The 23,345-nt window shown below is 43.1% G+C and overlaps 1 protein-coding gene across 1 annotated transcript in view; it reads right to left on the bottom strand.

Moving 5' to 3' along the window:
* LOC124774897 (CCN family member 4) overlaps nucleotides 1-23,345 on the bottom strand; it is a 410,531-nt gene that overhangs the window by 44,383 nt on the left and 342,803 nt on the right. Inside the window, exon 4 of the mRNA XM_047249560.1 lies at nucleotides 12,919-13,010. Coding sequence (XP_047105516.1) covers nucleotides 12,919-13,010 — 92 coding nt within the window. The remainder of the gene's footprint in view (nucleotides 1-12,918; nucleotides 13,011-23,345) is intronic.

Genomic DNA, 23,345 nt, shown 5'->3' with positions numbered 1-23,345 from the left:
GGTCGCAGTTTCGAATCCTGCCTCGAGCATGGATATGTGTGATGTCCTTAGGTTAAAGTAGTTCTAAGTTCAAAGGGACTGATGACCTCAGATGTTAAGTCCCATAGTGCTCAGAGCCATTTGAACCATTTGAACTTTAGTAGGTCGAGTATGAAGGTAGCACTGAAATTAAATATACTATAAGATTAAAATAAGACAACTGGACCTCTGCTGTCATCCAGACCGGTCAGACCTTCACAAAAACAAAGGTATTTCCCATATTTCAGTGAGCTATGGGACATTCTCCAGTGTATTACTCAACAATGGAGTGTTGGATATCAGAGTACCAAGCCGGGTTTATGAAGTCAAGATCATGTGTAGAGCCTCCTAACCATCTTCTCATAAAAGAAATTCAGAGCTTCGCCTTACAAAGCAATCGTGCTCCATATTCAAGACTTCTACGACTCGGTGGAAAGAGGACACCTCTAGGAGAATTGTGCCTAGAAAACATTTCTTTGATGCCTGCAAACTGATAAAGTCTCGAAGCTTCTGAAAATGACGCTCAAAAATACAACAAGCAAAGCAAAATTCATGGGATGTCAAGGAATGGGCAAAGAGACTGCACTCTGGGCTGAGAATCGGTTACAAAAGGGACAAGTTAGTGGCAAGTTTTTGCAGATGACACTATTTAGTGTCGATGACTAAGACGAAATTTCTAGTAGGTATGATGAATGGCAGCATGCTACAAATGTAGAAAAATGTAAGTTAATACAAATGTAATGTTCGGAAAAATGATTAGTAGTATGCCACTTGACACAGTCAGGTCGATTAGATATCTGGTTGTAACATGCAAAGCGATACGAAGTGCACCGAGCATAGGATCGTAGTAGGGATGGCGAATGGTTGACTTCGATTTATTGGGAGAGTTTTACGAGAGTCTTGTCCACTTGTAAAGGGGGCCACATACTGACCACCAGTTCGACCCGTTCTTGGATGCTGCTCGAGTGTTTGAGATCCCCACCGAAGCGATTGTAAAGAAGGTATCGAAATGATTCAGAAGCAGGCTACAAGATTTGTTACTATCAACATGTAAGTAAGACGGGGATGCTTCGGGAACTCAGAGGCCGTCCGTGGTGGCCGAGGAGCTCTAGGCGCTTCAGTCTGGAACCGCGCGCCCGGTATGGTCGCAGGTTCGAATCCTGCCTCGGGCATGGATGTGTGTGATGTCCTTAGGTTTGTTAGGTTTAAGTAGTTCTAAGTTCTAGAGGACTGATGACTTCAGATGTTAAGTCCCATAGTGCGCAGAGCCATTTGAAACATTTGCAACTCACACGGGAGTCCCTGGATGGAAGGAGACATACTTCAGGAACAGGAATGTTACTGAGAAAACGCATTTGAACTGACTGGAGAACGATCCTACTGCCGCCAACGTACATTTCGTTTAGGTAGCACGAATATAAGAGAAATTAGGGCTCGTACGGGGGCATAAAGATAGTCGTTTCTCCCTATCTCCACTGTTGGCGAATGGAGCAGGAAGAGAAATAACGTACCCTCCGCCATGCACCGTACGGTGGCTTGCGCAGTATGTAAGTAGAGTTGGATGTAGTTTGCAGAAAAAGCTGCTCTACACCTCTCCTTCTCAACTACATAACAGGTAATGCTGGGATGAAGATCATCGTAAACAACACATATTCATCAGAAAATCTCATTGACTGAAACATTAATGCAGGCGAATAACTTCTTGAAATGAACAGCAGAATAGATAACATAGAAAATCCGTGAGAGTCTATCCTTGAACAATAGGTGAACCAAATTGGAGAAAGCTCCATGAGAAGACTCCGATACGAAGACGATGTAGTGAGTGCTGTAGTCATCAGAATGCCTTATTACTCTCGGAAAAGGACGACTCCGAAAACTAGAACTGAAGAATAAATAACGCTGAGAAAAATAATGGGTTTCTTTACAGAAGATGGCGTATACAGAATCAGGCCGATATTTAGAGTGTATCGCAACAGCAACGAAAAAGAGGTGGTAAAATTCAATAGGAATTTAATATGAACAACTAGAGACTCGCGTAAAGGATCTTCTTGAATAATGGTTTACGCCCAGTGGATAAGACTAGTTAGGAAACACCTTGAGCAACTCGAAACTCACTACAACGAAATGCTTAGCAAAATAGCACATTCTAACCAGTAGTATAAGTGCATCTGGGAACCGGTGCAGCCGGCCGTTGTGGCCGAGCGGTAGTAAGCACTTCAGTCCGCGCTGCTGCTACGGTCACAGGTCCGAATCCTGCCTCGGGCATGGATGTGTGTGCTGTCCTTAGGTTAGTTAGGTTTAAGTAGTTCTGAGTCTAGAGGACTGATGGACTCAGATGTTAAGTCCCATAGTGCTCAGAGCCATTTGAACCATTTGAACCGGTGCAAAACGGATTCAGAAACGGAAAAGCATACATACCTCCATGACGAGAGAGAAGATTTTAGCTCAACGAAATGAAGAAATATGTGTTCCAGTGTAAACCTAAACTGAACAAATACATATAAATTCACAATGAATTAAGGGAATCAGTTGATAAGTCGAGGCGAAACAATTCACGGGCCCGTTGGTCACTTGAAATGAGGCCGTTCACCTGTGAAGTGTTTCGTTATGAAAAACGCTAGAGAAAGCTAGATAATCATAGTTGATACGTTCTTACAATTAGGAAGGTGAAGAACACGACTGGATGGACATCAAAGAAGTAAACGTCATAGTAAAAAAGGAAAACATTACAGACAAATCGTTTATGTTGTAACTACACAAAACGAGTAATCGGATTTTGAAGTGTGGAATGCTACTGAATTTTGCCAGTTATGGAACTAATATATCAACAACAGAAATGACTATAACTCAATTTGAAAATGCGGTGTTGATACCGATACCTCTATAGTTAAAATTGAAGGCTATACGGTTTTAACGAGGGCAATTCATATGGGTGAAAACAGAATTACGTTATTTTAAGCGGTTCCAGGGAAATGTGAGGTGAAGAACTTCGCTCAATCACACTGTATAAATGCAAGCAGAACACAAGTTGATGACAACGCAATGTAGTCCTATGGTATCAGAAATTCATTATTTCATCGTTTTATAATACTACATTTTACACACGGTGAAGCATCTGAACAGGTCGCCAAACGCATATCTGAAATGAGTAAATATATTGTGTTGCGCTAAGTTAAAGCAGACAATGTGACGAGTTTTCTGGCAGACACGGGTAGTTTATAGCGTTTATAGTAGCCGAAATTTGACACTGTTTTTTTGTGTAATGGCACTATATATTTTTCTGTGGAACTTTTAAGAGGCTTTTACTACATAACACGTGTGGAACTTTATCAAATAGAAGCAAGTTAACAGCATAGCAAACAATTGCCCCACCGTCGGCAGAAGAGGCCCTACAAACAGCTGCCGCACTGTACCAAAGCAAATACGTAACTCAGATACGTCTCGTGTGTTTACTCATTAGCATGGAGCCCATTAGTCAGTGCTTTGCTGTTGTTAACAACAGACCTGTTGTTCGTGAAGCTATTCACTCAGAGTGCATAAAGCGCTCTAAGAAGAGAATGCGGTTTTTGTTTATGGTGGGCTAAACTGCTACAGAAGCTAAACTGCTGAAAGGTAACCTGATGGTGCCGGGCCCTCACGACATATCCTTTATAATATTACAAAAAAATTCAAGAAACCAGAAGCATGGAGAATAAAATACGCCAAGATAATGGACGTCAACTGATAACGGAAGTGAAACCTAACATACTAGCAGGGATAAGACCCACATGTGACTACGATGCAGCTGGGATGGTAACGGGATCAGTCAAGGAATGTTCTGCGAATACCACATTGCAACGAAATTTCCCCGTTACACGTTTCGCTCCATCAACAGCTTCATTGCGGAGAATGTCACAATCGGTCAGAGCTCGCCGAACGGTGTCTATGAACGTTACGAAGTGATGCGGTGTATCTATGCAAGACGTTGTTTACGAATGATCGTTTACTAATCATGGGGAAAAAAAATTCGCTCTTTGCAGTACTGGTCTGCTGAAAAAGTTCATTGATTTTTTCAAGTACCAGGTTATCAAAAAGTCAGTATAAATTTGAAAACTGGATAAATCACGGAATAATGTAGGTGCAGAGGTACGAATTGACACTCATGCTTCGAATGACATGGGGTTTTATTAGAACCAAAAAAATACAGAAGTTCAAAAATGTCCAACAGATGGCGCTTCATCTCATCAGAATAGCAATAATTAGCATAACAAAGTAAGACAATGCAAAGATGATGTTCTTTGCAGGAAATGCTCAATATGTCCACCACCATTCCTCAACAATAGTTGTAGTCGAGGAATAATGTTGTGAACAGCACTGTAAAGCATGTCCGGAGTTATGGTGAGGCATTGGCGTCGGATGTTGTCTTTCAGCATCCCTAGAGATGTCGGTCGATCACGATACACTTGCGATTTCAAGTAACCCCAAAGCCAATAACCGCACGGACTGAAGTCTGGGGACCTTGGAGGCCAAGCATGACGTAAGTGGCGGCTGAGCACACGATCATCACCAAATGACGCGCGCAAGAGATCTTTCACGCGTCTAACAATATGGGGTGGAGCGCCATCCTGCATTTACATCGTACGTTCCAGCAGGTGTTTATCAGCCAGGCTGGGGAAGATGCGAATCTGTAACATATCGGCGTACCTCTCACCCGTCACGGTAGCAGTTACAAAGCCAGAATCACGCATTTCCTCGAAGAAAAAAGGCGAGATAACGGTAGATGTCATAAATCCAGCCCATACCGTGACTTTCTCGTCGTGCAATGGCGTTTCCACGACAGTTCTAGGATTTTCGGTAGCCCAAATTCTGCAGTTGTGGGCGTTGACAGACCCTCGGAACGTGAAATGAGTTTCGTCGGTCCACAACACGTAACTCAACCAATCGTCATCTTCCGCCAACTTTTGAAACGCCCACACCGCAAATTCCCTCCACTTCACTAATTCGCCAGGTAACAGTTCATGATGCCGATGGATTTTGTACGGATAGCATCGGAGGGTACGCCTAAGTGCCAACCAAACAGTAGTGTATGGAATGGCGGTGCGACGTGCGACTGCACGAGCGCTGACTTCCCCGTGCATAGACGAACCCGGTACAGTCTCTATTTCTTCCTGAAATGTCTCAGCAGCATTACGCCTTGTGGTCGGTAGGCCACTGCGGGGTCTATCGTCTAAACAACCCGTGGCTTTGAACTTCGAAATCATTTTCGCCACTGCTGCATTTGTCAACGGACTTTTACCCATTCGAATCCCCTTCTTATGGCATTGGATCGTAACGCTAAACTAGCACATTCCCCATTCTGATGATACAGCTTCACTGAAAGCGCCCTTTCAGATAACGTCAAGAGGCTTTGACTGCTGGCGCATCTGATTCTCTCTCATTACAGCTCCTTTTATACACGATTGTCATGCGCAGTCACTGACGTTTTGCTGTCCAGCGCCATGTGTCGGACATTTTGTGAACTTAGTTTTTTTTTTGTTCTAATAAAACTCTATGTCACTCTAAGCATGTGTGTCAATTTTTACCTCTCTATCTACATTATTCGGTGGTTTATTAAGTTTTCAAATTTATACTAACTTTTTGTTTTTTTATACTAACTTTTTGATCACCCGGTACATAGGCGCCAATAGTTAAATTCCAGTTTCAGAACCCTGTTGTAAGAGAATTAGTGCTCAGAATGACGTCAGATTTGAACAACATATTTTTCCAATAGATGGCGCTGTAAGCGTCAGAAGATGCACACTCACATACTCGCGGCACACGGCTGTACCTCAGTTTGCGTCGGAGACGTCCAACGTGACTGCCGCCATGAAGGATCGCGCACTGCTGGCAAAACTCCTTTACGTGAACGGTGATTGTGCACCATTAGCCTTACAGAAGTTCCGGACACTCATGGGAATGAAGAGGGACACTGGTCCGATGCCTGCTAAGCATCTGGAGAAAAGATTGCAAAATTCGAAAAGGCAGTTTCTTTCATAGTGCAATGTGGCAGAGGGAGGAAAGCAATTGATCCGACGTACGTATGTCGAAGATATGACCAGACCATTGCAGGAGGGACATGCCGGTATGTGCAAATGTGCAGTGAACGGGGAATTGCCCGAACGTAGGACATGCCTGCGAGCATAAAATTCAACGAAACCATCTACATTGCTCTTTATACAAAATCACCTATGTGCATGAGGTGCTTGCTTCTTACCTGCCAGCAAAACAAACGATCGCTGTGGAATTACTTGTTCGCACGGAAGTGGACAATGAATGGCCATGGAACATTTTGCGTACAGACGAAGCCCATTTCGAAAGACATGTAAATACGATGAATTGCAAAATGTGTACAACAGAAAATCTGCACGCTCATCAACCGGTGTCACATCATCTGCAAATGTGACTATATAGTCGCGTCCTGACTGCATCGTTTATCAAAGTTGGATATTTTTTCGAGGAGAAGAGTGCAGCGCTCATGTTACCTGTACTGTCACTAGTAAGCAGTATGACAGTCTTTTTTGCACCAACGTCATTTCAACCCTTAAACAGTGTGAATATGTGTGTAGGATCACTTTTATGCAAGACAGTGTTCATCAGCACGTTGCACAGCCAAAGAAGCGGCTGTTGCAAATGATTTTCGGTAATGATAGAATTGTTGCTGTTGCTGTGGTCTTCAGTCCTGAGACTGGTTTGATGCAGCTCTCCACGCTACTCTAACATGTGCGAGCTTCTTTATCTCCCAGGAATTACTGCAGCCAACATCCCTCTGAATCTGCTTAGTGTATTCATCTCTTGGTCTCTCTCTACGATTTTTACCCTCCACGCTGTCCTACCAACCGATCCCTTCTTCTGGTCAAGTTGTGCCACAAACTCCTCTTCTCCTCAATCCTATTAAGTACCTCCTCATTAGTTATGTGATCTACCCATTGAATCTTCAGCATTCTTCCATAGCACCACATTTCGAAAGCTTCTATTCTCTTCTTGTCCAAACTAGTTATCGTTCATGTCTCACTTCCATACATGGCTACACTCCAGACATATACTTTCAGAAACGAATTCCTGACACTTAAATCTATACTCGACGTTAACAAATTTCTCGTCTTCAGAAACGCTTTCCTTGCCATTGCCAGTCTACATTTTATATACTCTCTACTTCGACCATCATCAGTTATTTTGCCCCCAAATACCAAAACTCCTTTACTACTTTAAGTGTCTCATTTGCTAATCTAATTCGCTCAGCATCACCCGACTTAATTCGACTACATTCCATTACCTTCGTTTTGCTTTTGTTGATGTTCATCTTATATCCTCCTTTCAAGACACTGTCCATTCCGGTCAACTGCTCTTCCAAGTCCTTTGCTGTCTCTGACAGAATCACAATGTCATCGGCGAACCTTAAAGTTTTTATTTCTTCTCCATGGATTTTAATGCCTACTCCGAATTTTTCTTTTGTTTCCTTTACTGCTTGCTTAATATACAGATTGAACAACATCGGGGAGAGGCTACAACCCTGTCTCACTCCATCCCCAACCACTGTTTTCCTTTCATGTCCCTCGACTCTCATAACCGCCATCTGGTTTCTGTACAAATTGTAAATAGCCTTTCGCTCCCTGTATTTTACCCCTGCCACCTACAGAATTTGAAAGACAATATTCCAGTCAACATTGTCAAAAGCTTTCTCTAAGCCTACAAATGCAAGAAACGTAGGTTTGCCTTTTCTTAATCTAGCTTCTAAAATAAGTCGTAGGGTTAGTATTGCCTCACGTGTTCCCATATTTCTACGGAATCCAAACTGATCTTCCGCAAGGTCGGCTTCTACCAGTTTTTCCATTTGTCTGTAAAGAAGTCGCGTTAGTATTTTCCAGCCGTGACTTATTAAACTGCTTTCTTTGGGATTGGAATTATTATATTCTTCTTGAAGTCTTAGGATGTTTCGCCTGTCTCATACATTTTGCTCACCAGATGGTAGAGTTTTGTCAGGACTGGCTCTCCCAAGGCTGTCAGTAGTTCTAATGGAATGTTGTCTACTCCCGGAGCCTTGTTTCGACTTAGGTCTTTCAGTGTTCTATCAAACGCAGTATCATAGCTCCCATTTCATCTTCATCTACATTCTCTTCCATTTCTATAACATTGCCCTCAAGTACATCTCCCTTGTATAGACGCTCTATATACTCCCTCCACCTTTCTGCTTTCCCTTCTTTGCTTAGAACTGGGTTTCCATCTGAGCTCTTGATATTCATACAAGTCGTTCTCTTTTCGCCAAAGGTCTCTTAAACTTTCCTGTAGGCAGTATCTATCTTACCCCTACTGAGGTAAGCCTCTACACCCTTACATTTGCCCTCTAGCCATGCCTGCTTAGCCATTTTGCACTTCCTGTCGATCTCATTTTAGAGACGTTTGTATTCCTTTTTCCTGCTTCATTTACTGCATTTTTATATTTTCTCCTTTTATCAATTAAATTCAGTATGTCTTCTGCTACCCAAGGATTTCTAGTAGCCCTCGTATTTTTACCTACTTGATCCTCTGCTGCCTTCACTACTTCATCCCTCAAAGCTACCCATTCTTCTTCTACTGTATTTCTTTCTCCCATTCTTGTCAATTGTTCTCTTATGCTCTCACAAACTCTGTACAACCTCTCATCTCCTTAAATTCCCAACTTTTTTCAGTTTCTTCAGTTTTCATCTACAGTTCATAACCAATAGATTGTGATCAGAGTCCACATCTGCCCCTGAAAATGTCTTACAATTTAAAACCTGGATCCTAAATCTCTGTCTTGCCATTATATAATTTATCAGAAACCTGTCAGTATTTCCAGTCTTCTTCCATATATACAAGCTTCTTTTACGATTCTTGAACCAAGTGTTACCTGTGATTAAGTTGTGCTCTGTGCAAAATCCACCAGGCGCCTTCCTCTTTCATTTCTTACCCCCAATCCATATTCACCTACTACGTTTGCTTCTCTCCCTTTTCCTACTACCGAATTCCAGTCACCCATGACTATTAAATTTTCGTCTCCCTTCACTATCTGAATAATTTCTTTTATTTAATCATACATTTCTTCAATTTCTTCGTCATCTGCAGAGCTAGTTGGCATATAGACTTGTACTACTGCCGTAGTCGTGGGCTTCTTGTCTATCTTGGCCGCAACAATGCGTTCGTTGTGCTGTTTGTAGTAGCTTACCCGCATTCCTATTGTTTTATTCATTATTAAACCTACTCCTGCATTACCCCTATTTGATTTTGTATTTATAACGCTGTATTCACCTGACCAGGTCTTGTTCCTCCTTCCACCGAACTTCGCTAATTCCCACTATAGGTAACTTTAACCTATCCATTTCCCTTTTTAAATTTTCGAACCTGCCTGCCCGTTTAACGGATCTGACGTTCCACGCTCCGATCCGTAGAACGCCAGTTTTCTTTCTCCTGATAACGACGTCCTCCTGAGTAGTCCCCGCCCGGAGATCCGAATGGGGGACTATTTTGCCTCCGAAATATTTTACCCAAGAGGACGCCATCATCATTTAACCATACAGTAAATCTGGATACCCTCGGGAAAAATTACGGCCCTAGTTTCCCCTTGCTTTCAGCCGTTCGCAGTACCAGCACAGCAAGGCCGTTTTGGTTAGTGTTACAAGGCCAGATCAGTCAATCATCCAGACTGTTGCCCCTGCAACTATTGAAAAGGCTGCTACCCCTCTTCAGGGACCATACGTTTGTCTGGCCTCTCAACAGATACCCCTCCGTTGTGGTTGCATCTATGGTACGGCTATCTGTATCGATGAGGCACGAAAGCCTCCCCACCAACGGCAACGTCTATGGTTCATGGGGGGGGGGGGGGGGGAATGATAGAATTATCAGCCGTCATTTCTGTGCAGCCTGCCGTCTTGTTTACTTCTTCTTAATCCGTGTGAATTCTAGTTGTGGGATTGTCTGAAAGATGTGTTCACTACTCCAATTACGAACGTAATGAATTGAAGTCATGCGCTGGGCAACGGATACTGGACAGAACCTCGAGACACTCCGATCAGTTGTGGAACATGCTGTCTTTCGATTCGAACTTATGTCAGAGAGCGGCGGACGCCGTACTGAACATGTCTCGTTCCAATCTCACTACAATTAGAAACCAAAGTCATATTGCTTTTCATGCTATTTTTGGCCACAGAACAGTTAAAAAGCAATGTCATTTTGCATTTTATGAGGTTTTGGCTCAACAGTGGTACAACTGTCGACTGCCGAACTTATGCAGTCATGCACGCTGAGCTGTACCTATGGTGTAATGTGGAACTCAAACCATAGACATTTCCATCAATGAACTGACAGTTCCATTAATTAGTGAAATGTTCGTTAATTTTTTTTGTTGCCTAACATTTTCCCCTCAGTCATTGACATGCTGTTCAAATCTGACGTCATTCTGAGTAGTGGCTCTCTTTCCGCAAAGGTTTGAAATTGGAACATCAATTACGAACACCATGTAGACGAAGGTTCAGGCTTCTCAAGAATAGCATCTTTGGTTAATATTTAACTGATGCATGTCTAAGTTGCCATATCAAGAGTTCCTAACATACACGCTTCCTCAGTTATTGGGAGGCATTCCTCTCTACATAAGGCAGTCCTTATGGTACCAAAATAATAGACACTTCTCTCATTCGGCATAGATAATTACGGACCTCCTTAACAGAACATTTGAAGATCGTTGGATCTGTTTTTCGGGAAACACAATACAGCTCAAACACTTTCCAGACCTAACACTTCTAGACTTTTGTCTATGGAGAAATTTAAAACTAGTAGTCTACAGCAAAACACCGACGACTCCCAAACACATGAAACGCCCTACAGCACTCATTTGTTCTTTGTAGCCGTGCAGTTTGAACTGCCTGGACCCGTGCTCAAGATCAACATGTGGAGGTGCCTGCTACGACAGTCATAATTAAAAAGGCCCTATCTGCATCTGAGTTAGGTGTTTGCAGATTTTACCAAGTTACACCCATGTTATATCAATGAACTCTTTTTCCAAAGCTGTTTGCCACAGAAAAATGTGTGTAGGTTCTTTTAAATGAAGTCGGGATCAGCCATGAATGTTAACAATTACTTGCGTATGGCAAAAACTTTACCACATTGCCGCTATAGCTTAGTGAAAACCTCTACTCAATACGTTTAATCGTTCTGGACATAGTTCTGGTAGTTTCTCTCAATTACCTCACCCAGTATGTCATGCCAACTCACATAAAGATTCTAACTTTTGCTTTTACATATGAAATTAAACGTTTGAAATGGTCGAAATTAGCAGCCTGAAAACATTAATGTGATTATGGTTGTTAAATGATTATAAGAAGCACAATAGTCAACTGGTCTCGGGTTGACAGCAGTGAGTTACTCCATAAGGCTTTAAAGTATTTTATGTAAAGTGAAGTAAGGGGTGGAGGGGGGGAGGACAGTAAAGGCAGGGAAGTGATTATATCAGCTGCATCGATACTTTATGCAGTATCAGCGGCGACACGTGAAAATGTTTGCCAGACATGTGCAGCACAGTATTTTAATATTCTGATAGGCACTCCATCATGTCCATGAGAGTCTTTAGACTTTAGTGATTTGGATATTATCTCAATTCCACCTTGTCTGTCTCACAGAGGAGTATGTTATTAAATTTTGGGGTATCTCTTCCCACTGTAATAGGATATGTATGGCTCAGAATTGGATGGTTCGGGCACTAAATGGTGTAATTTCACGAAACTCTTGTCGGTCCCTGTTCATGAGTCTGGGTATTTTTAAATAGGCCTCTCAATATGTATATTCATTATTGTCATTTCTTGTTAACAATATTAGCTTATTCCCAAGAATAAGCAGCTTTCACTCAGTTAATAGTCGGCAGAAATCAAACCTGCATTTGGATCGGGCTTCCTGAATTCTTGTGCAGAAAGACATGCAGGATACTGCTGCATCCATTTTCTATAAGATAGTACTCGAACTCAAAAATCTTAGCAGTAATCCACCCGCTTTCAAATCGAAACTGAAGAGTTTTCTCATCGGTCACTCTTTCTATTCTATCGAGGAGTTACTTGAAAAATTAAGCTGATTCTTGTTGTATTGTTGATTGCGTTTACTTAAACTTACGGATTGACGTTTTTCGGGTTCTTAAATATTTTATTTTTATCTGTTATTACCTTTATGTTGTAATTTCATGTACTGACACGGTACGTGACCTTGGAGATTTGTTCCTCAATTTGATCGTACGGAACTTGACGTGTAACCAAAATAAAATAAAAACTGGTCTCCAAACCGAGACCCTCTGTTTACTAGGCAACAGCGTTAGCTTTTGCATTACCGAAATTCAATGTCAAGCGTACTTTTATTCATATAATTGATACACCTCGATCGGATATTAATAGCAACTATCAGTGCAGATGCACATTTCCGTTCGATCTACAGCAGACAGAACATGGACCGTGTCTGCAGATAAGTGGTGGTGCTCGGTGTGAATGTGTGTCAGTCGAGGAACATGCCAAAACAGTTCATTAGTTTGCGCTTAACACTGTGTCTGGGTGGCGCAGTCATTAACGAACTGCCTAGTAAGCAGGAGATCGCGGGTTCGAGTCCCTGTCTGGCACAGATTTTTCACTCGTCGCCGGTGATTGAGCATAAAGCCCTGATGCGGCTCGTATCAGCAGTTCCTTCTCTTTCGTTTCCTTTCTCCCCCTCCATCTCCAGTTTACATATTATGTATCACCGCTGCGGATTCCGGGTGGTGACTGTTCTTTCAGATATTTCCGAAAAAGCTGACACCAAAAGTTTAGAGTATTTGTTGTCATCGTGGGAGCAGAGGGTGCGCCCTAAAACACTAATCGTGGGAGCAGAGGGAAGGTTGTGCGCTGCAGCTTAGCCTACCTGGCAGGCGCACTGCGTGCGGCAGTCCAAGAGGAACGTCTCACCGTTGTCGTACGTGCGGTTGTACACCGTGCACGGCAGTCCTTTGATTGCTGAAACATAAGAAGTGGTATCATTATTTTTACCTTGATGCAATTTACAAGGAAAGGTCCATCTAAACGAGTGGAGAGCCTGCACGGTGCTGCGTTTACATGTATCTCCAAGAAAAAACTGCCGATATATTTAAAAGGAAGGAGACTACAGCGTTAAATCTTATGTCGGTAAGGCAGTTCGTAATTTCTTAATATTGAATGGGTTAAAAATTTATGTATGTTTCATGACAGCGACACAGATTTCTTAAGTGCATTCCATTAAGAACCTTTATCGAACAACTTACATACTGACGTATTGGGGCGTCGTGTCTACTACCGGATATCAGTGACGTCTATGCACAATACTTCAACATAGTGAGTCGTTGCTTTCAGGGGATGGAGAGGCTCAATCATTTCTGGAACATTTTCATTCACGTCATCCAAACATAGAATTCATCATGGAACTGGAGAAGGATGGTCAGTAGCCATTTCTGAATGTACTGGTCAAATGGAGAGCTGATGCGTCACTTGACCACAAAGTTTATAGTAACCGAAACATATTGATTTATACCTGTAAGCTAGCAGCTGTCATTATCCAGCACTGAAGAACGATGTTCTAAGGACTCTAGTCCACGTACCACACAGGTTGACGGAGCGAGCTACTCTGACGTCAGAATTAGAGCATCTGCGCTCGATGTTCTCCAGAAATGGATACACGGTCAAACAGATTCAGAAGGCTTCTCAGCCATCAACTATGCCGCACCATAAGGAGAACAGCAAGATGAAGCAAAGACTGTAGCTTATCAGTCACATCCAGGGTCTATTTCTGCCAAGACCAGCAGGACTCTCAAGAAGCATAACATCAAGTGTGTGTGCTGTCCACCAGTCAAAATAAGAGGACTGGTGGGAAACATGAAACATAACCTTGGTTTACGAAAACCAGGAATTTATAATACAGCTTGCCAATTTTGTAAGTCGTACATTGGCCAATCAACTAGGACAAATGACATCGGATGACAAGAACACCCGAGGCACACTAGGCTGAGGCAGGAAACTAAATCAATCTTTGCCGAGCAGTGCCAGGGACTTGATCATGCCATGACTTAGGATTATGGCACAGACTACCGGATACTGGGGCAATGTTACAAGGGGGTCAACACAGTTAAAAATGACGATAAATAAACTAATGAATAGTGACACTGGGTATCAATCCATTGTAGCATGGGATCCAGTAACAGAGTTGCTAAAACTGCAGCGGTCGCACAAGCAGAACCCAGTACAGAGGAAGAACTAAGAATGTGGACGTGGGGAACGAACCCCAGACAGAGCACCAAGTACACCGAAGTGATAACAGGACGCCAGATCGCTGCCAGGCGCAGCGATCTGAATACGGAATGCTAACTCGCGAAAGACTCAACAGACCGAAACGGGACGTCTTAACACGATTCTCTTGGGGACGGACGTCAAACAGAGCTCCTACAACCGACAATGAGGGGTAGGTGTTGAGAGAAGGCAGTAGGTATAAATATTGTATCCGCTCCCCTTGACTAGCTTGACTAGCAGGTCCGAGCAGCTCTTGATGAAGGCAACGAGTTACGTTGTCGGAATGAAGCAGAACACCCGAAACCTCAATATTTTAACAGATAAGCGTATAATTACACCTTAAATACATTATGCTTGATGAAAACTGAATAAACGAATAGTTTCCAAATACATCAATAATAAATCTAACACTAAAAGGTACAAACACATCATTTTGAGGACACAGAATAGTGTGTATCTGAAGCAGTTTTTCAATCTGCTTACTGAGAAAATACCTAAAGTATGTTGTTTCATTAAAGCACATCACAATTATGTTACTGTGTCGTCTCGTGTAGATATGAAATAGCTTTTATAAATTGATAAACTAGAGAACTGTATTCTATTTCCAAAGTGTAAATGGACTGGTATTCCCAAACTATGCTAAGATAGTGTAAATTTCAAAGACATGCCACTTAAAAGCACAAGGTATAGCAGTAGTCGAAGGATGGAGTAAAGTGTTTCCATTACTTCGTTTCAGTGCTCTACGCTCGTTTAAAATTCTGATTTATTTTTCGTTGTTAAAAATATTATTTATTAACTGTATTACCACTTGTCTCCACTCTTCATCCAAATTAAATGTCTTCATTATTCAGCAGTACCCGAGCAACAACACATTACTTCTACACCGTTAAAAATTAAACTCTTTAATACCGTCTGTCACCAAGTAAAGTAATCTCCGTAATTGGTCCATCAAACTACAGGCATGTGTGATATAGCTGTACATAAATGAGGGCAAGTACTGAAGCGCATTTACTCACCGAAACCGATTGAGTTACCTGATGCACTCTGGGAAAATATTTTTATGAATTAATAAGACATTTCTAAAACATGACAGTAGAAAGCGATTTTGGATTCATAACATAAAAGGTAACACGATTGTGGTGACGCCGAATTTTTAGGAAAAACTCAGTATTACACGCACTGAAAAGTATCGAACCAGAAGCGTCAACAGTGTAAACAGTGGTATGAGAAGAGCCTGATAGTCGCGCGACATCACACGTTAGCTCAGTAGTCCTAGCGAAAAAAATACTCTCATACTGTGCCAGATCTTCAGGCACATTTTAAATTCCCTATCTGTCGTACAGCCACTACACCACCATCGCCATGTTGCGCAGCTGACTGGTGTCACGATGAATATCCAGCCAAAAGACTGGCACCAGGCTGAGGCTAGTGGTCGTGTAATTGGGCAGGAAGTAACCGTCTGAAACTATTTTACATGTGACGTATCAGTTCGGCAGAAACTGTATATATGACAACTGGAAATGGGAAACGTTCTGAGTGCCATATATGACATTTGTCAGGAAAATGAAAAAAAATCATATACCTCTATTTGTAGATACATGATTTGTATCTAAAAAATCTGAGAAGGTATTCTGATAGCACAAAATTACGCTGCTGACCACATCACCGCAAGAAACAATGAAACAAATTTGAAAATAAATACTTTTGAAGAACGTTCTAAGTGCCATACCAGGAAACTGACTTGTTGTTAGTCCCAATATTTACAAGCTGATTCTTTCATCGAAGGGAACGGCAATCATTCACTGTTAATAATACAGTAAAGCATTTTTTTTTCTTTTTTTTACACCAGTAGCACGGTTCCGATTTTGTGCCGACAGGTTCATCTTCGGACGGCTATTCACGTTTCGATTACAATTGTTACTGTTTACATTCCTTGTTGGCTCTTGTCCTTCAAAAACTAATATAAACAACTACAAATATAAACTACAGCCCTTTGAAGATGAACCTCGTAGTTTGAAACCGGTAACGGCGCTATTTGTGTAAATAAACAGGATTATTAACAAGTAGCTGTTTGCTGGTTTCTCGTTTTTTTACACATCTGCGATCTCAAAAACGTCAGTTTTTGACAAAACAGCAGGAAGAAAGTTATGTTGCAGGTGCCATTAATACTGAGGCACCACGGTTTCTTTGTAATAGAAGTACAGCAATAAGTTTTTTACCAGTGGAACTGTGGTGAGCAAAAATCACTTCTCATGACTTTTACATTTTGGAACTCCAGAGGGAAGCACAGCTATCTGGTAAAGCATGTTCGAAAGACGGTCTCCATGATTTGGTACCTATGCCAAGTCTAGAGACATGTAACAGAGTATCGAGAACGCAACAGCAGTGAAAAAGCGTTTAGTGGAAAGATGGCTCTTAGAATTTTTTACATTTCCACTCTTCGCATGTTTCTGAATGGTTATGCAGCAGACGTTCTTAAGCAACGCTGCATGTGATCGTAAATTGTAATATTGACTGTGGGCGAACTTTTTTGTGAACAAGTGTAAGATTAAAGATATGACACAGCCTTGCTCTTGGACTTCGCTGCTCAGCTGTTGCTCTGTTTGCCTCTTGCACACTACCATTTCTCAGGACACTGCATTTTATGCACGCCTTTGTAAACAGCGAGGTACTCCTGAAATAATGTTTTATTAGTACAGTTGGTGGAAATGTGTGAATGTACACTCTCCCGGTGTACTATTCATGAGAAGCTCTCGGGTTTCCGGTCGAGTGGTAGTGTTTTATTAACGCAGTTTCCAGCGTCTTTATATGCGTAGAGCAGAAATCTTTGACGACTTTTTGTTACTGCCGTGCTTGGTCGTATCATAAACATAGGCTTATTTGGTGAATAACCCGAATCATCTGTGTAAGTGTCTTATTACGATTTTACAGATTTCCTGGAGCCATACACAAAAATTATTTTTTTATTACTATCGACTACTACATTAACTTTCATGTTTGTTAGATTAATAAATTATTGACATTGGCCCCAGTTTTATGTGTTAAATCCCACCAACTACTCCCTTGCTCCTTTGAAACAGAATTTCTTCTATATCACTATGATCTTGTTACATGGGAGGCGAACGTTGTGCTACTTCTACGTTTTTGGCTACGGATGGACCACATACAATACCAAGATTCTACTCTTTCTATTTTGTCATCTTTTCTCTTTTTTACAATTTATTTCCTTTCTTTACTCTCCTTTGCATTTTTCAATTCTTTTTTCACTCTTACCGTTTTCCTTTAGTTTCTTTTAGTAATTAAATTCATTACAGTTTCTTTCCTTTCACGCATCTTAATTTTATTTAATTCTCGTTGCTTATACACTTAACAACTAAACCGAACCTTAGTTTGGATTTTGGGTTGGTTTGTTTCGTGGATCCCTTGTTATGACTTTCTGTACTATTTCTGTAATGCGTCTCTTCAGACATCGTTCGCATCATCCACTCAATGGTATGATTCAAGACACACCATCGGAAAAAATGAATATGTTTATGAAATTATTTAGTTGCTGTTAGGACGTGTCCATAATAATGGTTGATTACCTCACAAAATCACTATATAATGGGAAATCACTCGGAAGATATATTCAGCTGTCACATACATAAGAGAACTGTTTTTAACAGTCCCTGGTAACAGATAGAACAGAGGAGTGTTTCAGGAGTAAATAACACAGTGTGTAAATTGAGTATGGATGACCGCTGATTACCAGGTCTACTTTTCGGCAAAATAATAGAAACATGTTCTTATGCAGTCATATAGTCCGATATTGCTAGTTTTCATAATTATAAGCTATTGACTGTCCTTAGTAGTATACGGATCTCTAGTCACAAGTTTTATACTTAAATTTACAGGCAGCTCTCCGCGTTAGCAATTCAAGGCTCAATATACACACCTCAAAGAAAGGTCTGCATCACCCCAGTTCCCAGAACTCCTGAAGATAGACGTTGACTGTGGATATTGTATCACAGACACAGAACCTTTGACTGTTCAGAGCCGCCACTAAAACCTCCCACAGATGTAAACAACCATGCATGAGCAGAGCCTATTAGACGGAGGAGGTCCAACAGCCGATTAGTCCAGTCATTCCACCAGTAAGAAGGTAGACGGCTCGTGTTGTATGTAGTTCAACCATGGATAGACGGTCAGTACCGCGGTTCGATCGCGTCCGCATTGTTACTTTGTGCCAAGAAACGTTCTCAACAAGGGAAGTGTCCAGGCGGCCAGGAGTAAACGAAAGCCATGTTGTCCGGATGGTGGAGATACGGAGAGATAGGAACTGTTGATGACTCGCATCGCTTACGCCGCCCAAGGGATACTACTGCAGTGGATGACCGTTACCTATGGATTATGGCTCGGAGGAACCATGACAGCAACGCCACCATGTTGAATAATACTTTTCGTGCAGCCGCAGAACGTCGTGTTACGACTAAAACTGTGCGCAGTTGGCTCCTTGATGCGCAACTTCACTGCCGACGTCCATGGCGAGGTCCATCTTTGCAACCACGACACCATGCAGCGCGCAACTCAACAACATGCCGAATGGACCGCTCAGGATTGGCATCACGTTCTCTTCACCGATGAGTATCGCATATGCCTTCAAAAGACAATCTTCGAAGACGTTTTAAGAGGCAACCCAATCAGGCTGAAAGCTTTCCAGCCAGTGCAGCAAGGTGGAGGTTCCCTGTTGTTTTGAGGTGGCATTATATGGGACCGACGTACACCACTGGTGGTCATGAAAGGTGCCGTAACGGCCGTAGGATACGTGAATGCCATCCTCCGACCGAAAGTGCAACCATATCGCCAGCATTTTGGCGAGACATTCGTCTTCATGGACGACAATTCGCGCCCCCATCGTGCATAGCTTGTGAATGACTTCCTTCAGCACAACGACATCGTTCGACTAGAGTGGTCGGCATGTTCTCCAGACATGAATCCTATCGAACATGGCTGGGATAGATTGAAAAGGGATGTTCATGGACGACGAGACCACTCTGAGGGATCTACGCCGAATCGCCGTTGAGGAGTGGGACAATCCGGACCAACAGTGCCATGATGAACTTGTGGATAGTATGCCAGCCGAACACAGGCATGCATCCATGCAAGAGGACGTGCTACTGGGTATTAGAGGTACCGGTGTCTACAGCAATCTGGACCACCACCTCTGAAGGTCTCGCTGTGTGGTGGTACAACATGCAACGTGTGGATTTTATGAGCATTAAAAAGGGCGGAAATGATGTTTATATTGATCTCTATTCCAATTTTCTGTACAGGTTCCGGAACTCTCGGAACCGAGGTGGTGTAAAACTTTTTCTGGTATGTGTATATTGACGGTGTTGTACTTACCCTCTTCTGTTGTCATTATTGGAGTTGAATCGCTTCCATATTGTTGCCATTAAGAATGTAGAACTGCCTCGCATACGCAATGATTCTGTTTACCGGTGTTCAGTGGTCAGGGAAACCTGAATCAGAATCGTTGGGTCGAGACGTTATACATAGAATAATACCGCGACAGCCTGCGAGAGAAATGCAAGACTCGGATATATCCAAACACAGTTATGAAATCATACGAGCATATAGCAGCAGCTAGGCATCCAAGTTTCAGCCTTTAATAACTTGGATCAGGAAAGTAGAAACACCTGAGCAACTACGAAGCAACTTTCTTCTTTAAACCTTTCGTAAACTCATTAGGATCATGATGTTGGACGTTAAAATAAGCTGCCTAGGTGAACTCTTGACAACCAAGAACACTGAAAGGAAGGCTATAGAATGAGTTCCACGATTACACTCAGCGGAATAATGGAAAGTTCAGGTAGACCACAGACTCCAAGGGAAAGCACGGAGGTTCACTGATATTGAGATCTGGTGACTGTGGTGGTTGGAGAGAAGCGACAATTCGTCCTTGTAGTTACAAACCGGTCCTGGACCATGCAAGCTGCTCACAGCATCATCATTTGGGGAGCAAACACTGTACCATGGGATGGACGTGACCAGCCAAAATGATGAAATAAATCTTGACACTAATGCGACCTTGCAGAGCAGCCTTGGAAATTATGAAATTCTACGATATGACTATCCAAATAAACACCGAACGCCTGCCATGTTTCACTTCTGGGATATAAATTCCGCCAGAAGTTGGAAGTAGTGTGAGACATGACTCATATTACCAAATGACTTTCTCCATAGCTCCATATTACATTTATACGACTTCGGCACAACGCGTTCCTGTTACGAGAAATTGAATCACTGAAGTCTAGTTTTGGAATTCCATCTCGTCCTGCAACTCCCAGCTTATACTCTATCCTTCGAGCTTGAAAATTTCTCTGGTATTCAGCCGGGTAGCGTCGTCCAAAGGCGCGATATTTCGGCAATCTGACTCCTTGCCATCTTCAGGCTGAATATCCGGGAAGTTTTCAAGATTTCTGTACGCCGGGAAAACCTCAGATCACACCCTTGGTGCTGTTTTCTGCTGACCGATTTAGCAAATGTGACATTTTGTTCTGCAGTGACTTTTGTAGCTGCCGTTCTCATCTCGAATAATCCTCCATCACGACCACTCAACACACAGTATCGTCCGCGTTGTGACTTAGCGGATGATGTGCCTCCGCTTTCCCTTTGCATCGTAAAATGAAATGAAATTATCGTGTTGCACTGATGGCCGAGAGTGAGGTTCAGCTGCCGAGTTGTAAGTCTTATTTCAGGTGACACCACACTGGGCTACTTGCGCGTCGTGGATGAGTAGGGCACCCAGTCCACGAGCGGAGAGAATCTCAAAGCTAGCCGGGAATCAAACCCGGACCCGCTGCATAATAGGCAAACACGTTACCACTGCCAGAATGAGATTTTCACTCTGCAGCGGAGTGTGCGCTGATATGAAACTTCCTGGCAGATTAAAACTGTGTGCCGGACCGAGACTCGAACTCGGGACCTTTGCCTTTCGCGGGAAAGTGCTCTACCAACTGAGCTACCCAAGCACGACTCACGACTCTGCAAACATCCCCTAGGCTGTGGCTAAGCCATGTCTCCGCAATATCCTTTCTTTCAGGAGTGCTAGCTCTGCAAGGTTCGCAGGACAGCTTCTGTAAAGTATGGAAGGTAGGAGACGAGTTACTGGTAGAAGTAAGGCTTTGAGGACGGGGCGTGAGTCGTGCTTGGGTAGCTCAGTTGGTAGAGCGCTTGCCAGCGAAAGGCAAAAGTGCCGAGTTCGAGTCTCGGTCCGGCACACAGTTTTAATCTGCCACGAAGTTTCACGTTACCACTCAGCTATGCAGGTGGACTCCTGCGTACGATACGGTGCCTCTTGAAACACAAACACTTCGGCTATCTTGGTTACAGAAGCACCTATCACAAAAGCACCACCTGTTTGCCAACTTTCGAATTCACTTAGCTGCGACATAACACTTTCACAAATATACAGCACACTGTTCTGAATACGCCGGAAACTTGCAACGTATTGAGGATATTGCACAAGTGCCGCAAGTGGTTAAATACAACGGCGCCACCTGCAGGCTCGGCTAGTATCTAAATTTACGTACAGGTATGCATTTCTCGCGGTGTTTCCATATTTTTGTCCAATATCTGCAGTTACCTAGGATCCGAGCTCGATAATTTTCAAGCGGGTAATACTTTTTGTAAGAGAACAGGCTTTTTTACATCGAGAAAAGAAAACTGCATTCTTTGAATACGAATTCACTGTTAAAGATATTCTTCACTTGGCGATACAGCAGCGCCCGTACTAAGAGTTCAGAAGACGGAATTCTCTCCTCTGGTGCACGCAACGTATTTCGGGCCGCATACGGTCGGAAAGGAACAAGGCCAGAAGAGAAGAAGGAATTGAGTGAAACCTTTCCGGCTGCGCTCTGGAGGCGGGGAGGTGGGCCTCTCACCGGGTGGCGGTATCGGCGTGGAGGCGGAGGCCAGACCGCGAGGCCGCCCCTCTGGCGGGAAGGAATTACAGTCGCAGACGCGGACAGACGGAACGGGAAGCGGCGGGGCAGGGCGAGGCGAGGAAGAAGCCGGGCATATAGCCTTTGGCCTCGCCCTCTCTTGTATAAACGGGGAATTTATATTCAGCAGGGGGCGGCGGTGCGGGGAGCCCCAGTATATGTGTAAATCAGCTGCGAGCCGTGCCAAATGTAGCAGCGCAGTCTGATGAAACAAGGCGCGAAGGGGTGGGGGCGGTGGTGGCGGTGGAGGCGGCGGCGAACCAGCAGCAGGGCGGCACGCCACGTCACGCAACACCGTAGATTTATTGCTCGCCGTTCCTCGAGATTACAGCGCTATAGTCGGCGCGAGACCGGACGGCTAACAGATTATCGGTGCTGTGGAGATGTACCAAACAAGCAACTTTTTCGGTTTGAACGTCTTCGTAACGTAGCCCAAGCACACACTCAACCACACATAGAAGGCACATGGACACTTCCCTTTGTTACTTTATTTCTTACTAGCTGGACCCGATCGCGCTTCTTTGTGTGTCAGTCTGCTTATACGGTAAAGAAAGGAAAGAGAAAGCATATGTTTCTAACATGCTCAGGGACTGGATATACGTCGTAATCTTCTCCTCTCCCCTGTGTCTGCCAATCTCCCCCTCCATTTTCTTTGTCCCTCCTTCCTTCCTCCCGTCTGATTGATTTTGAAGATTACATGATATGTGGAAGCAATGAGTAAAGTAAGTCAAGTCGAATGGCATTGTTGGTTAGGGGTCTCTCAACGTCGTTAAGTCACCCAATGCTGCTTCCAGGGCGAGAACGGCACCTTCCCTTCACGAAGTTTGAGCGTGAGGCTGAATTTTAGTATCATGTTGGCGAAGGAGAGAAAAAGAAGACGGTTAAACTTGATTACGATATGGAACTTGCTCAGTTTGAATAAAGCCAAATGGACAGATGAGCTTCACGTCACTACTCGACCGACGAATCATCATCAGCGTCACACGCCTCTACTCCGTAACACAGCATGGAAAGGCTTGATGTTAAACCCAAGATACTGGTGTAAAAT

This window comes from Schistocerca piceifrons, chromosome 1 (genome assembly GCF_021461385.2).
Source record: "Schistocerca piceifrons isolate TAMUIC-IGC-003096 chromosome 1, iqSchPice1.1, whole genome shotgun sequence".
NCBI lineage: Eukaryota > Metazoa > Arthropoda > Insecta > Orthoptera > Acrididae > Schistocerca > Schistocerca piceifrons.
This window is presented reverse-complemented; position numbering and strand designations above follow the sequence as displayed.